The following is a 14,577-nucleotide window of genomic DNA, read 5'->3' as shown; positions in this document are numbered from 1 at the left end:
TTTGTAGCTACTTGTATCAATGCAGTTGGTGGTGTTGGAGGAAAAAATGACATTTGAAAACTGATACGAAATCCTTAAATGTTGCATGGCATGACTGTAAAGCTATGATGGCATAATCTGCATTTGTGCAAAACTCTGTCTCTCACCACCTGTTTACAATTAACAACTGTAGAAAAACATCAAGTGATATGAGCAGAACATGAATCCAGGCTTCTTTTTTTTTTTCTTTTTTTAAGTTTTATAGCCACATAAATAGAACTATTTATGAGTTTGGGTTATGGATATATAGAAAGTCAAGGTAGTTTCATAGAATCATAGAATGGTTTGGGCTGGAAGGGACCTTGAAGATCATCTAGTTCTAACCCCCTGCCATGGGCAAAGACTCCTCCCACCAGACCAGGTTGCTCAAAGCCCCATCCAGCCTGGCCTTGAACTCTTCCCAGGGGTGGGGCATCCCCAGCTTCCCTGGGCAACCTGTTCCAGTGTCTCACCACCCTCACGTGGAAGAATTTTTTCCTTATGTCTAAATCTATCCTCGTCCAGTTGGAAGCCATTACCCCTTGTCCTGTTGCTGTATGTCCTTGTGAAAAGTCCCTCCCCAGCTTTCCTGTAGGGCCCTTCAGGTACTGGAAGGCCACTAGAAGATCTCACCAGATCCTTTTCTTCTCCAGGCTGAACAACCCCAACTCTCTCAGCCCGTCTTCATAGGAGAGGTGCTCCAGCCCTCTCTGATCATCTCAGTGGCCTTCCTCTGGAACTGCTCAAACAGATCCATGTCCTTACTGTTTGACAGACAATAAAATCTTAAACTTTTTTTATCTTCACCTCTCTGGGGAGGAGAATGGGAGCTGCAAGTTACTGACAGATGACTGGTGACTCATTGGGTATATAGTGGATAAGAAGTGAATGTTCAGGGAAAATTTCCTATGGAAGAGAAATTGCTTGCTGCTAATAAATATGGCAGTAGCTCTCCCTGCATATTTGTAGGGAATTTGTTAGGCATTTGGGAAATGAAAGGAAACATCCTTCTATTTGTTAGGCATATGGAAATGAAAGAAAACAACCTTCTAGCAATTTTACAGTGTCCTGCTGAGTTCTCATTGAAATGTGCATTTTCAGGGCAGTGTAGTGATTTTTTGCAAGTTGAGACACATCATAGAAATTGTTGGTCAAACTGATTAAAAGGTGCAGAGGATTTGGATTGTTTTCTGAGCTCTTATTTTTTTGTGATGTGATGCAAGTCTTAATTTTTTTCTCTGCTAGGAGCTTACACTGGTAATCCAAATGGTATGTTTAGTCTTTTTATCTGCTAGAATATAGGTCACCTCCAATTAAAGAAGAGTTTGGTTTGGTATTAATCTTATTCAGTTTGTTGGGGTTTTTTTCTCCCTGAACACAATTTTGCCATTAAACCACTAAGCTATTCAGACTTTTAAGCATTAGAGTGCTTTTTCTATACTCTTATTTTCTGGATGCCCATTTATGTTCACAGGGTAAAAACCTGCACCCTAAAACCAGGCAGATTAAAAAATACAGGCAGTAAGCCTGGGTGATAATTTTTCAGTAAATATTTTATTGCTTTTTCCATGTGTTACACTGAAATCTGACTTAAACTAGGCATAAATTTAGTTAGAAGAGGTCACTAATCATTAAAATTAATCCTCTTAGACTTGTGCTTGGTTCGAGGCCAGCTATTGAGAAGTTTTAATTGCTCACATATGTTGCTTATCTCTCTGGCATTTTGCCAATGAAGTAAAGTTTGAGTTTGTGGAGTTTATATATCTGTAAAGTATGCTGCTTGTTTGGTGAAAGTTGATGCAGCTTTTTTGTGTGTTGCACAAGGCTCATAGCCTCCCACTGCAGAATGGTGCTTTTATAGTCTCCTAGAGTTCCATGGTAAGAAGTGGTATCATTCGTGGTTGACCTGTTTATGGTGCTTCCCTATGAAGTATAATGATCCAAATTTAATAGTACTTACTCAGAGCAGAGGAAGAGACAATATTTTAAGTAGAGTAATACTGTGGAACCCAGTTATAGCTGAATGAAACCTCACCCTGCCTCCACTGCTGCCGTTCTGACTTGGAGGAAACATTCATTTACATAAATGCAACTCTTTCTTGAGTCAGGTCTGGACTGGAATAAGCATTTAGGTTTCTTTCTTCATAGCAGCATGCTTCATACTTGACAGAATAATGATTATTTCGGATCCTAATTATGGAACTGCTTCATCCCCTGGGGCATGGAAAGCAAACTGTAGGAGTGAGTGCATCATTAAAAAATTAGTGTATTTTTAGGGAGGAGGTGAAAATAAAATGCAGCTCCATTGAACAGTTTCATGATGAAGAAAAAACACTTGCATTAGAGAAACTCTTCAGAACAATCTGAGATTCTGATTAAACCCCCCGTATTTTCTTACCAATGTATTTATCTTTTGCTTATGTGAAATTCTTAATTTTTTTCTCACCTTTATTTCTCAAGGAAAAGAATGAAAGCTCGCGCTCCTCCTCCACCAAATCAACCTTCTGCAGCAAGTAGAATTCACAGCGAGCTAAAGTCACCTGCAGAGACAGCTGTAATTTCTGATCAGAACCTTGTGAGCATGAAGGAGAACATGATAAACCGATCTGTGAACCTCACAGTCATTTTACCCAACGGGGTGGAGCAGAAGAGCACAGTACAAGGAAGGTAAGGCTTTGATTAATTCTCACTTTCTGGAGCCCTCTGTTTCCAGTGGGATATTTGCTGATGGTAATATCTCTATTTCTGAGTTTCTCGGCCATGCTTCTCTCTGCATTTTAGGCAGATGTCACACCAGAGAGTCCTGAGAGCCATGCGTAAAGGACACTCTTTTCTGGGCAGGAAGGATTTAGCAGCTATTTTGTCACTGTTTTTTTCCCCACGGATCACCCTCAGCACGTGTATGGATCCTGTCTCTTCCATGTAGTACCACTGGGTTAGTCTTAGATTATATCACATCTTGTATTACAGAGGGGTTTTGGTGTGGTAGGAGTAGGTGCTGCTGGCAAACAGTAGTCCTGACAGTCTGCCTGTCTGGAGTCATGCCGAGAAGCAAGCTCAGAAGATGAATGAGTGATTCATCACATTCAGAGATCCTGCCTTCACAAATTCATTGTGATTGTGCAGACAGCAAGCATCTGCTGGTATTTAGGAAGCCTTTTCTACATAAAAGTATTGGGTTTTTTTCCACAGGAAGAGAGGTTTCCCTCGCCACTGGGTACAATCAAAGGCAAATTGTATTGGAAAGGCAGTTTTGAGAAAATTTTCTTGACCTTGGGACCTCTTCATTCTCCTCACCTTCTCTATGAGAAATGTTTTCAAAGAAGGAAACTTACTACTTTATTAAGGAACTAGGAAGAGTTTTAGAAATACATTCAATACTGTGATGAAACTGTAACAATGGTATGGTCAGCAGTGGTCAAAAAAACTGCATAGAGTGCTGATACCAAATTAGGAGGAAATATAGATCCTTGTTGATGAAACAGGGCCTGTGTGTATTTTGGGTTTTGCAGTAGTTAGTCTGCATTCCTGTAAAACTAGTTGTCTTGGTCTAATGTATTAATCTATTTTGTCTGCTACTGCATTTGGTGGCTTAGGAGGATGGGTACAGCAGCATGCAGAGTCTGCTACTTCAGTCTCCTCCCTACTTTTCTCATAGAAATGAGTGTTCTAAAAGTAGAACGGGTCATGAAACTCACTGGCTATTAGATCCCAAGGAAAGCTTGTATTCCATTGGCAAATGCAAGCCACATGGGAGCAAAGAAGAGGTTAATCTTCATGCAGCATTTTGTGTTGAGAGATAGCCAATTGCCATCTGGTTAGAGAAGATTTTATATGCCCTCAAAAAAAACAAAGCAAACACTTCAAGAGCACTGAAGGAGTAGCATTTTAATGTAACTTTTTGAAGAACATACAAGGTACCGGAGCAAAAAACAAATGAAAGATCCCTGTTCAGTAAATGTTGTCTCCTGCACAGGTGCTTATTATCTCTGCCATTGCTAACAGGTACACTAAGGACATTTTGATTATTAGAGCCTTTAGTTTGTGGACTAAAACCTGAAAGAAATGTCAGAAACTAAACTTTAGGTATTTCTGTGGGGCTAACTATATTTTCTACATCAAGCACTCTAAACAACCAAAATGTTCTCCTGCTTCTATGAAGATGCCTGTACTCTCCATTGTCTGCATGAGAGGTCTAAGTGCCCTGATTTTAGCAGCAACTAAATTCCTGCTTGTGTTAATCTGCTAATCTGACTGTCACCAGTGCTTAATTTAGGTAGTAGGTCTTTTTCTTTAGCACTGTTTTGAGCACTGTGATAGAGTAGTGAGTTACATTAACACTGCTTATGTTTTTAGGGATTTGAAATTAAAAAAAAAAAAAAAAAAAAAAGGAATTTCAAGAGCATCTGAAATGTTCAGGGACTATTTTAAGTCTCCAAGTTTAGATGAAAGCCCTGGTTTTTTCATACCACTCGAACAGGCTGCCCAGAGAGGTTGTAGAGTCTCCTTCTCTGGAGACTTTGAAAACCCACCTGGATGCATTCCTGTGTGGAATGCCCCAGGTGATCCTGCTTTGTCAGGGGGGTTGGACTAGATGATCTCTAGTGGTCCCTTCCAACCCCTAACATTCTATGATTGTGATAATTTTGCATTGTTTTGATACTGTAAACTGGGCAGCTACAAAGCACAGTGATATTCAGAGATAAATATTTAATGATAAAGATACTGGATTAAAAAAAAAAAAAAAGGTCATTTAGTGTGAGGCAAGTATGGAAACCAGTGCAGGAAATAAATTCTTTTTCCCGTTCAATCTTTTTATCTATGCTGATATCATGGAAGGACATTTGAGACAAATTGTGCTTTTGTTTATACTGCTATAAATCTCTAGTATTTCCATTGCCATCATTAAAACTGCATCCTGCAAAATCTACTTTTGAGTACCCTGGGGAAATAGCTTTTCTGTTGCAGAAAAATTTTGCAAAACCTTGCCCTGGGCATCATCATAATGAAAAATGATTCTTTAATTTCAGGAAATAAGTTCACAGAGAGATGAAGTACACTAGAGGATGTTGGAAAATATAACTACTGTAGTTAATTAGTAACACTTAAGGTTATTATAAATTAACCAAGTTAAAAGTCGAAATTAACTCTTCCAATTTGTTCGTTGTATGTAAGCAAAGCAGCATGTTGTTACTTTCACTTTGTTCTCCATGTTAAAAGTTCCTATAAATATCAGCAAGAGGAAATACCATTTTAGGAAAAAAAGAAAGTGTATGCTATTTGATGATATTTTAATGGAGTATGGATTTTTAAAGTGGATGTTTTATTTATAAAAGTTAACTAACTCAAGCTCTGTTTAAAAGTTTATTGCCTTCTTGTAAAACACAATTCATTCAACATTCTTGAAATACATGGTGCAGATTTTAGAGCAAGGCCAAGCCCTTAAGGTTTGTGTGCAGTAACAGAATAATATTTAAAACCTTTTTTCTTTTTTGAAATAATTAGTCCCTGTGAACCCTGCTGTAAAAGATGTGAAAGGATCCATTAAAAACTTCCTCCCCCCCCCCGAATAAGATTATAAAATGCCTCCACAACCAATCTGTATTTGTACAGATGTATGAGCACTAGCTGAAGTGTTGAAAGGGTAGGCAAAATGTTTGCCACTTACACATTTTATGCATATGGATTTGTAACAGATCCACAGAAACTGTTAAACTGTTAGCAGGTCTGACAGAGACCAAGACATTCAGAAAGAAAGCAAGTAGAAAAGCTCTCGAGAGTTACTAGAAACTTTTTGATTCTCACAGGCAGTACTTTCAGTAGGTAACCTATAAATGAAGGGACTGTATGTCTGCCTCCATTCCCCCTGACTGACCTAGAGGAGGACTTCCCGCTTAACACACATACAGACCTTTAGTGACCTTTAGTGACAGCAGCTTGAGAAGTCAGTAGTGTTTTAAACACATTACAAAAAAGGATATTTGAAGCTAATTGTTTGGTTTGGAGCTGTCAACACATGGGTGACTGATAAGGAGAAAAGTAGGGTGGGTGATTGTTGATTCTGTTATCTTATGCATTCTCTCATACCTGTGATGCATGGAGTGCAGGACACTAGAACAAGTAAACTTGCTTAAGCTGTAGTTCCATTCTGCAAATACTGGAGGACAGAGCTCGGTGCAGACTGGATGTTACATGGAGCATAAGGCAAATTCATCACAGAAGGAATATTCTTACATAGTTCTCAGTGAAAGAAGCTTAGTCATATTAATCATAGGCTTATAACTTAACATATGGAATGGTATCTAAAGCAAGACTAAAGGTTTGAAATCATCCCAGGTTGGTAAAACATGAAAGGTATGTTAGAAGGTGATGAACAGGACACATACAGCAAAAAAATTAAAAACTAAATAGGGATCAGGTTAAAGCTACAATAGGTCAATGTAGTCAGTTGGTTTTTTTTAAAGCCCTGAATAATTTCCTGAAATATGTTGGATAAGGCCACTGGAAATCACCTGCTTTAACTCCCTGCTCAGTGCAGGTCTCACAAGAGCAGGGTCACTCAGGGCTGTCTCCAGACAAGTTTGAATAGAACCTTCCTGTACCCCTGTTCTAGGGCTTGACCATCATTGTGGGAAAAAATGTTTATTCGTACCTGGAGTTTCCTATGTTGTCACTTGTCTCTTGCCATTTACTGCTGAGAAGAGTCTGGTTATTGCCTGTCAACAGCAGCAAGGTCCCCCTCCACCTTTCTCATCCTAAAGCTCAACAAACCCAGTACTCTGCCTCTTCTGGTGTGTCATTTTGATGTTCCTTCTGTGGACTTGCTCATTTATGGAAAATAAGAGTCAAATATACATGAGCAGAGTAAGAAAAGAAAGTATTTATGAATATCTATTTATCATGCTTCCTGTTCTTCTTTTGATGCAGTTTGCTTTTTAGTATATAAACTTCTGGTTCTGTAGGGAAACAATATTTTAATGAAGTGCCTGCTGTGCTTTGAAGCATGAGGAAACAATAGTGGCTAGCACTATTTTCTATTTTTAAATATAGAAGCTTTTCTTTTCCAATCAATTGTCACTTAAAATTTCTAGTCTGTGTTATTCATCAACCTAAAAAAAAGATTCTTTCTCCCAGTTTGAAATGTTGTGCTATTTTTCTGTTTGGTTGTTTGTTGTTGGTTTTTTTAATGGGCATTTGTAGGATGAAAGTAGAGGGGAGCAGGAAAGTCAATGTCATTTGACCATTTTACAAGACTACAATTTTATCCTACACATTTATTTCCTGGATGCATGGGATGGTGTTTCTTGATGGATTACTCTGTGTGATCCCAAGGAGATCAGGCCAAGCCACACACAAAACAGCTTATTTCCTGCCTCTTAAAATATAGATGTCTTTGCTGCATTTTACTGGTGAACAAGATGCAAGTGATCTGACACACTCAAACTCGATCAGGATTTCAGCCTGATAAGTATTGCCAACAGAATAGTTACTCTTTACTCTCTAAAATTGGTGTTAAATGTCAAACAGCTTAATAGTAGAGTATCAGGACGGAGCCAAATTACTCTTCTATGCTAAGAATAGTTGTCTGGACCATCTTGTCTTAATCTTCAATTGCGTTCATCCTGTCACACCAGAGTGTTTGCACTCTCCACCCAAACGTCAGCAACATCTCACTAAAATAAGTAAATAATGCTTAGCTGAGAATTTGGATAAGCATGAGACATTTTCCTTGTTCATTTCAGCTTTCCTTTTAGTCCTTTATGGTCAGACCTGCCTTGAATTTCAAAGCAGAGTTTGCTTCTAGGTCTGAAAAACAGGTTAAAATGAAGTACAGATGTGTCTGGAATTAAATGAAAACAAAGGAAGGTTTGACTCTGCATCAACTCAAAGCTAGGAAGAAAAGTTGGTCTAGATTGGTAGATTGTTCAGTACTATTCTCTTCCTGTGTTTAGCAGCTCTCTTCTGTGCATGGCACATACATGTAGTTACTTGAAATACAATTCTCTTTTGAAATCAGGCTGAGCTGTATAAGAGTTTAGAAGGAAAATTTTTTCCAGTTGGCAAAATTGAAGTCTGATACAAGAAACACCTTCATTGCAAGGACTTCCCAGTTGTCTTACTTCTCTGGAACACATGAATTTTGAAATTCGTTTGTAGAATTTATCTCTTTCTTTCTTAATCCTTCTGAAGTTTTGTGGAAATTATTTCCCCAAATTTACATTTTGGCAACAGCATATTATTCACTTTGAAGTTCTTTCAAAAGCTTCAGAGAGAGTGCTTAATTTGTACTCTTAAATTGTACAGGTGAAGCCTGAGGATGCTTTTCATGGAACAGTTGTTTATTCTGAACAGTATGGCTCAGAATGGGAAGTTGCAGACTTCCTTAAGTGTTATATTTAGCACCTACCTGTTCTGTAATCAACAATAAGACAAAACCGCAGATTTGGCTGGATTTTAAAATTTATTCATTGTCTGGAAGAATTTACTCAACTTACATGACTGTCTGCAACTTATTTTCTCAGATGGCTGGTGTGGATTCTAACCTTGTTCCAACCAGGGTACTGTGGCTGTTGAACATATTTCATAATTTCAGTGGGCGCTACAAAATTTGTAATCTGTTCTTTTGGAAAACCATATGGTTAAAAAAGAAGTACTTTTCCAAGTGCTATTATTTTTTTAAAAGTGTTTTTAATGAAGTAGCTTGTGAGGTAAGATAAATGTGCAAATTTGAATGAATTATCACAATATTATACACTACAGAACTACTAGTGTTCCACTTTAAAGAGAAATGTCTAGCAAGCAGAACACAATGTGTTGCGGTTCTGCCAGGTTATTTGCTTTTCTCTGAAACAATAGTAATAAGGCTGGGAAAGAAACACATGCAGATTTCACTTTAAAGAGGTATGTCTGTAAGCAGACAAGCTGAGATCTGTATCAGGCACTTTAAAATGCTGACTGCTGCACGACATAATGAATATTCATGTAAATATCAGTGTAAGTGGGGTTCTTCTATAGTTTGAATTTAGTAAGTGTAAATGTTTCTTTTGGTTGGTGGTGTGTTACATATGAATTAAACATGGCTGTGAAATACAGACATTTGCAACTTGGAGACAGTGCCAGAGTTAAGTTGTCATAGAATCATAGAATTGGCTGGGTTGGAAGGGACCTCAGAGATCATCAAGTCCACCCCTTGACCCACTACCGCTGCAGTTACCAGACCATGGCACTGAGTGCCACATCCAGTCTCTTTTTAAATATCGCCAGGGATGGAGAATCCACTACTTCCCTGGGCAGCCCATTCCAATGCCTCATCACCCTCTCCATAGAGAAATTCTTTCTAATGTCCAACCTAAACCTCCCTTGGCACAACTTGAGACCGTACCCTCTTGTCTTGTTGAAAGTCATCTGGGAAAAGAGACCAACTCCTCCCAGCTACCCCCTCCTTTCAGGGAGTTGTAGAGAGTGATGAGGTCTCCTCTGAGCCTCCTCTTTTCCAGGCTGAACACCCCCAGCTCCCTCAGCCTCTCTTCATAGGATATTTGCTTAAGTCCCTTCACCAGCTTAGTTGCCCTCCTATGGACCTACTCCAGGACCTTGATATCCTTCAGGTCATGATATGACCTGATACAGTTTCAATTCAGATATTGCACCTTTCTGTTTAGATACCCTTTTTTCAGCAGTTACCACAATACTCTATTTTTCTGAAGCCTTGTATATATATATTAATGACATCTGTTTTCTTTGTTTAATCTTCAGTCATCTTCTCACTGTGTTCATCTCTTTTCAATGCAATCACCTATTCCAAATTTTCCACCCTTGCCACTCTCTTCATCTCACACTGTGTAGCTCAGTCAAACTTCAAATAAGCTGCTGTTAAGAATGTCCTTTCTCACCTCTGGCATTAGAGACGCTGTCATCTACATGTGTTTTAGTCTTTAACCTGTTAATAAGTGTTCATTCTTTTTTTCCACTCTCATTCTATTTGTCTAGCTCTCCAGGGTTCTTCACCAACTTCTTGAGCAGTTGTTGGCCAACAACATCCACACAGAAGATGGGCAGCCCCCCCCTCTAGTTTCCCAGATGCTCACAGCTTGCAGCTGAAGGGCAGTTCAAGCTACAGATACAGTGGTGGTCACTAAAAACTTATGAAGGATTTTATTTTCTTTGAATGTTCTTGCATTTTAATATCAAGTTTTTCCAGGTCACACATTATACGAGATACCTGTTCCTTCAGCAAGTATGCTGTGTATGCACGTATTTTCACTTCTGTTAGAAGAAAAATATCCCATGTATATAACAGGCTGATAATTTTTTTCAGGTTCTCTTGTGGCAGATACAAGTTTATGAAATCAAAACTTTTCAGGCACATAACCAGTTGTAGTAAACCTGTTTTCTCTGGTCTTGGATGGAATTTTAGGGAGGAAGATTGATTAAAAAAAAAAAAAAAAGACCCATCCCTTCAGTAGAGGATTTCTGGGGTGTGGAAGGACATAGTTTGTATCTGCTGAGTCAGACAGTATCAAAGCTCCAGTGAATGTTGAGTTATTGACACGAAATGGAGTACCTCCATGCAAAGGAGTGGTATAAGAGAGGAGTAGTGACTATTTTCTAACCTTGTGGTTTAAGAATCATGTCTACAATGAGTTCTTTATACTGGATTAATATCTTCACCTAAATACATACAGAAAACAACTCTTCTTCCTGGAAGTAAGACTGTTGTTAAGTGTATTTGGAGGGAAAGGGAAAAAAATCTCAAAGTTGTGATCTGAAAAAAAAATCCTATCTACCTTTCATTCCAGATGTAAATGCACCATTTTTAGTTGTGTTTTGTGATGGTTCATATGTAAGTAGAGTTTATTGCTGTGAGTGTATCAGAGCAGAGTTTGAGTTGGAGGATGTAATGTATGAGTTTAGTATGTACGATGCACTTTGCTCATTCTTGGCTTCTGTTTGATAGTGCTGTTATTGGCACTGGTCTCTGCCTTATACTGAATAGTTAATTGCCAGCTCGTAAAAACACACTAAAGTGCAAATATATTTAATTTGTAACTTTTTATCTGATCTGTTTAGGTTTCAAAGCATTAGCACTGCTCCCTCCCAAAGATGGTTAACTATTGACATATCCACACTTGTATCATCTTTTTTTTCTCCCATATTAAAACTGAGATAAATTTTTTAGCAACTGTTTGTGGGGTTTTTTCTCATGGTAACAGTGAATATCTTCTTCCTTGCAGTAAAGCTGTGATGGATCTATTGGTTGATTTATGCAGCCAGTATCGCTTAAATCCATCCCAACATAGTCTTGAACTGAAGTCTTCAGGAACTCAACAACCTCTGAGTTATAAGCCAAACACTTTGATAGGAGCACTGGATGTACAGACAGTACTTCTGAAAGAGAAGGTCCCCGAGGAGAAGACAAAGAGACCTCTACCAAGGGTCCCTGAGGTTGGTACTCTGTAGGGCTAAAGTGATGCCATGAAACAGCATTTCATTCGTATGATTTCAAGTAGTTTGTCCAATCTTTGCATCTTCAGGCCAAATGGGAGAGGATTGACATGGACTATAACCTGCTTTACTAGTTTAATGGATTTGCTTGCAGATTGGCAGGTGACAGTCTGGACTCCAAAATTTAGGCAAAATATCATGTTGCATTTGGTCAGATAGATGGAAATCTGTTCTTACAAAGACTTTTGATTAAGGACCAAAGTGACTGAAATAAGGGTAGTGGCATTGTCTGGAGGTAGGTAGGACTTTGGAGGTATTTTGTTTGCCATCTTTATTGAAGATAAAAGACAAGACATTAATAAATGTGTTTATAAGTATTGTGAAGATTCAAGAAGTAGACATTTTCCAAATATGTTTGCTGAAATTTTTATTATGTTGTAACACTCCAGCTAATACACTGTCATGCCTTTCAACATGGTACTTGTAAACACTCACAAATTACATTTGCCTCCAATTCCTTTTCCTTACTTGCCTTTTCTTGTGAATATCACCTCAGTGTCAAGGGAGTTAATGAAAATTTAATTTTTTAAAAAATTAAAATTATTTGCTACAGTATGCATGTGGGGTACGTTTGTCCAGGAGAACGTACGGTAATATAGAAGTCCTCAAGAACTTTCTTATTGTAATAGACTGTGGCCATTGCAGAGAGAGGGCTGAGAGTTTGAGTTTGTGTTTGTTTCTGCAGAAATCAGTGAGGCTGGTAGTGAACTACTTGAAGACACAGAAGGCTGTGGTTCGAGTTAGTCCAGAGGTGCCCCTCCACAGCATCATCCCAGCTATTTGCGAGAAGTGTGAAGTCAGCCAAGAGCACGTTGTTCTTCTGCGAGATGGCATCACTGGGGAGGAGCTGGAGCTTACCAAGTCCTTGGAGGAGCTGGGAATAAAGGAATTGTATGCCTGGGACAGAAAAAGAGGTGAGCTGAGGCTGAAAGAAGTCACTGCGAGGTGAGATGATGTGCCAGCAATAGGGATGGACAACTTAAAAGGATTTGTGCTCTCGTTCCTTTGGCGTCCAGCTGAAACAGCAGAGTGACATCTCAGTCCAGAGAGCAGTCTGGCTTTGTTCAGTGAGCTGTGCCCACAGTGGCAGCAGCATGCCCAGCCATCCCTGGCTGATCTCAGGCTCTGTGCCAGGCTGGGCTGGCCCCTGGCAGGGAGCAGATTGGCCTGGGACAGGGCAAAGGGAGGAGCCTTGCTACCTCCTGGAGCTGTTGTCAGTACAGGTGTGCATAACACAGACACCCCCTCCAGGCAGAGACTGTCACCTACCTGTGCTGTGGGTTGGAGAATGAAAGAAGAGACTTACCATAGTCATGGCAGCTGTGAAAGCTGAGAGGCAGAGGAGACGGGCCAGGGCTTATGAGAAACAGACTGTGAATAGGTTCAGAGACGTTTCCTCCAGAGTGAAGTTACTGAAGGTTTAGTGAAGAGGAGCTAAGAGGTATTCTGATTTTTAAATTTTGTTCTCTTGTTTATTTACCTCACTTTGTGTTCTCCTAGATGATACTGTAGCTTCTTGGGTTTGAGTTTTATCAGCTTGACTGTGTATTCAAATTGCATAAATATGCAATGTTCTTTAATATATACCTGCTTTAAAAACACACATTGACAAGCTCTGCTTCCTTTGAGGTCACAGTGATATTCATTAAAATTGCCTCCTGTGGTTTGTATCACTTGGTATTACTTCCAGCACAGTAAATGTCCTTATTTATTGTTTAGATAATGTCAGTCTTGTAGGTGCTGAGCACCAGGCTTATTTTTTATTTATACAGTTATTTATTTATGTCGATGTTCTGTCTCTTCTTTCAAACTCCTTTGGTAAGTGACAGTTCTACCTCTATGCAAGTCAAATTTCAATGAATTAAGAATTTTAAGTAAACTTAATGTCTCCTTTTCCTTTGAATTGTTAGGGTGCTCAAAAAAGTGGCTGGCAACATGTCATAACTCAATCATATATTGGGTTTTTTAAGACGTTTACTGTAATTAAGCAAACCATTTTGGAGATACATATTGAGCATAATGAGTATTCAGTAGTAATCATTCAGCATATTTCAGGGACAACTTAGAGAGTAATTGGCCTAAGCCTTCCTAAAACTCTTTTCCTTTAAAATGAAAGTGATGGTGTATATACTGGTGCATTATTGGTCCTGAATTCCTGTTCTGGCCTGTACAGTTAAAACCATGACTTTATTTCAGGGCTGTGTTTATAACAAGTGATACAATATTACATAGTGCTCTCTGGATTTTATTGGCTTCTATATTTTATTCTTTTTTCACCTCTCAGTATATCTTTCATTATTATAAAATCCCCCTTGATCCTGAGCGATTTCTGCCGCCTTCTTATTCTGCACCATGGTGTCTAATGAGAAGATGGGTAAATAAACATAAAACTTACAAAAGGTTTCCCTTGTTTCCAGTAAATCCCTTCCTCACATGTTCTTATCTGTAACCTCCAAGAAGAATAAACTGGTTTGTTTCAGTAGCAGTTGATCTATGAGTTGCGCACTGAGTAGATGTCCAGTCTGTTTAGTTATCAGAACTGACAGATTTTAAAAACATATTCCCACTAATAGATAAGGCATCAAGAGCTGCTACAAGCACAGGCAGTGCTTGTAGGAGCAAGTTCTAAAAAACCTTTGTGCTAGTCATTCTCTCCTTCCCTGAAACAGAAATACCAAGTGCTGAAGGATTATTAAAAGACAAGCTCTGCTGCCACCTGCTTACATAATTTGATTTAGCAGCTGAAGCAGCTTCACAAGTGAATTGGGAATTAGTAATGCAGCTGCACTGTTTCAAGTACCAGCTTTGCATATCTGCTCTTGGTCAACATTTTTTTTCTGTAATATTTAGGCAAACAAATACTAGGAGTAATTAATGAATACTATGGCTTTTGAGGCAGTACTACAACTTTAATATGTCTTCTCTTGTCCTTTCATTGCCTGCCTTTTCCAGTTCCTCCATCAAAAACTCAGTCTGAACCTTCTCTGAACTATAGAGGTACTGTACAACACTGCTGAGGGGAAAAATAGTTTTCCCTTCACACTGTGTTTAATG

General features: G+C 38.8%; 1 protein-coding gene across 3 annotated transcripts in view; it reads left to right on the top strand.

The window, feature by feature from the left end:
- Positions 1–14,577, top strand: part of COBL (cordon-bleu WH2 repeat protein) — a 167,405-nt gene that overhangs the window by 44,291 nt on the left and 108,537 nt on the right. For 2 of the 3 annotated variants that reach the window (XM_030444992.1, XM_030444993.1), the window contains exons 3-5: positions 2,479–2,685; positions 11,253–11,463; positions 12,209–12,437. In XM_030444992.1, coding sequence (XP_030300852.1) covers positions 2,479–2,685; positions 11,253–11,463; positions 12,209–12,437 — 647 coding nt within the window. Of the gene's footprint in view, positions 1–2,478; positions 2,686–11,252; positions 11,464–12,208; positions 12,438–14,475; positions 14,521–14,577 lie in introns of all 3 variants that reach the window. The other variant, XM_030444991.1, reaches the window with a different exon arrangement.

The sequence above is a fragment of the Calypte anna genome, chromosome 2, assembly GCF_003957555.1.
Source record: "Calypte anna isolate BGI_N300 chromosome 2, bCalAnn1_v1.p, whole genome shotgun sequence".
In the NCBI taxonomy this organism is placed as follows: Eukaryota; Metazoa; Chordata; class Aves; order Apodiformes; family Trochilidae; genus Calypte; species Calypte anna.
This window is presented reverse-complemented; position numbering and strand designations above follow the sequence as displayed.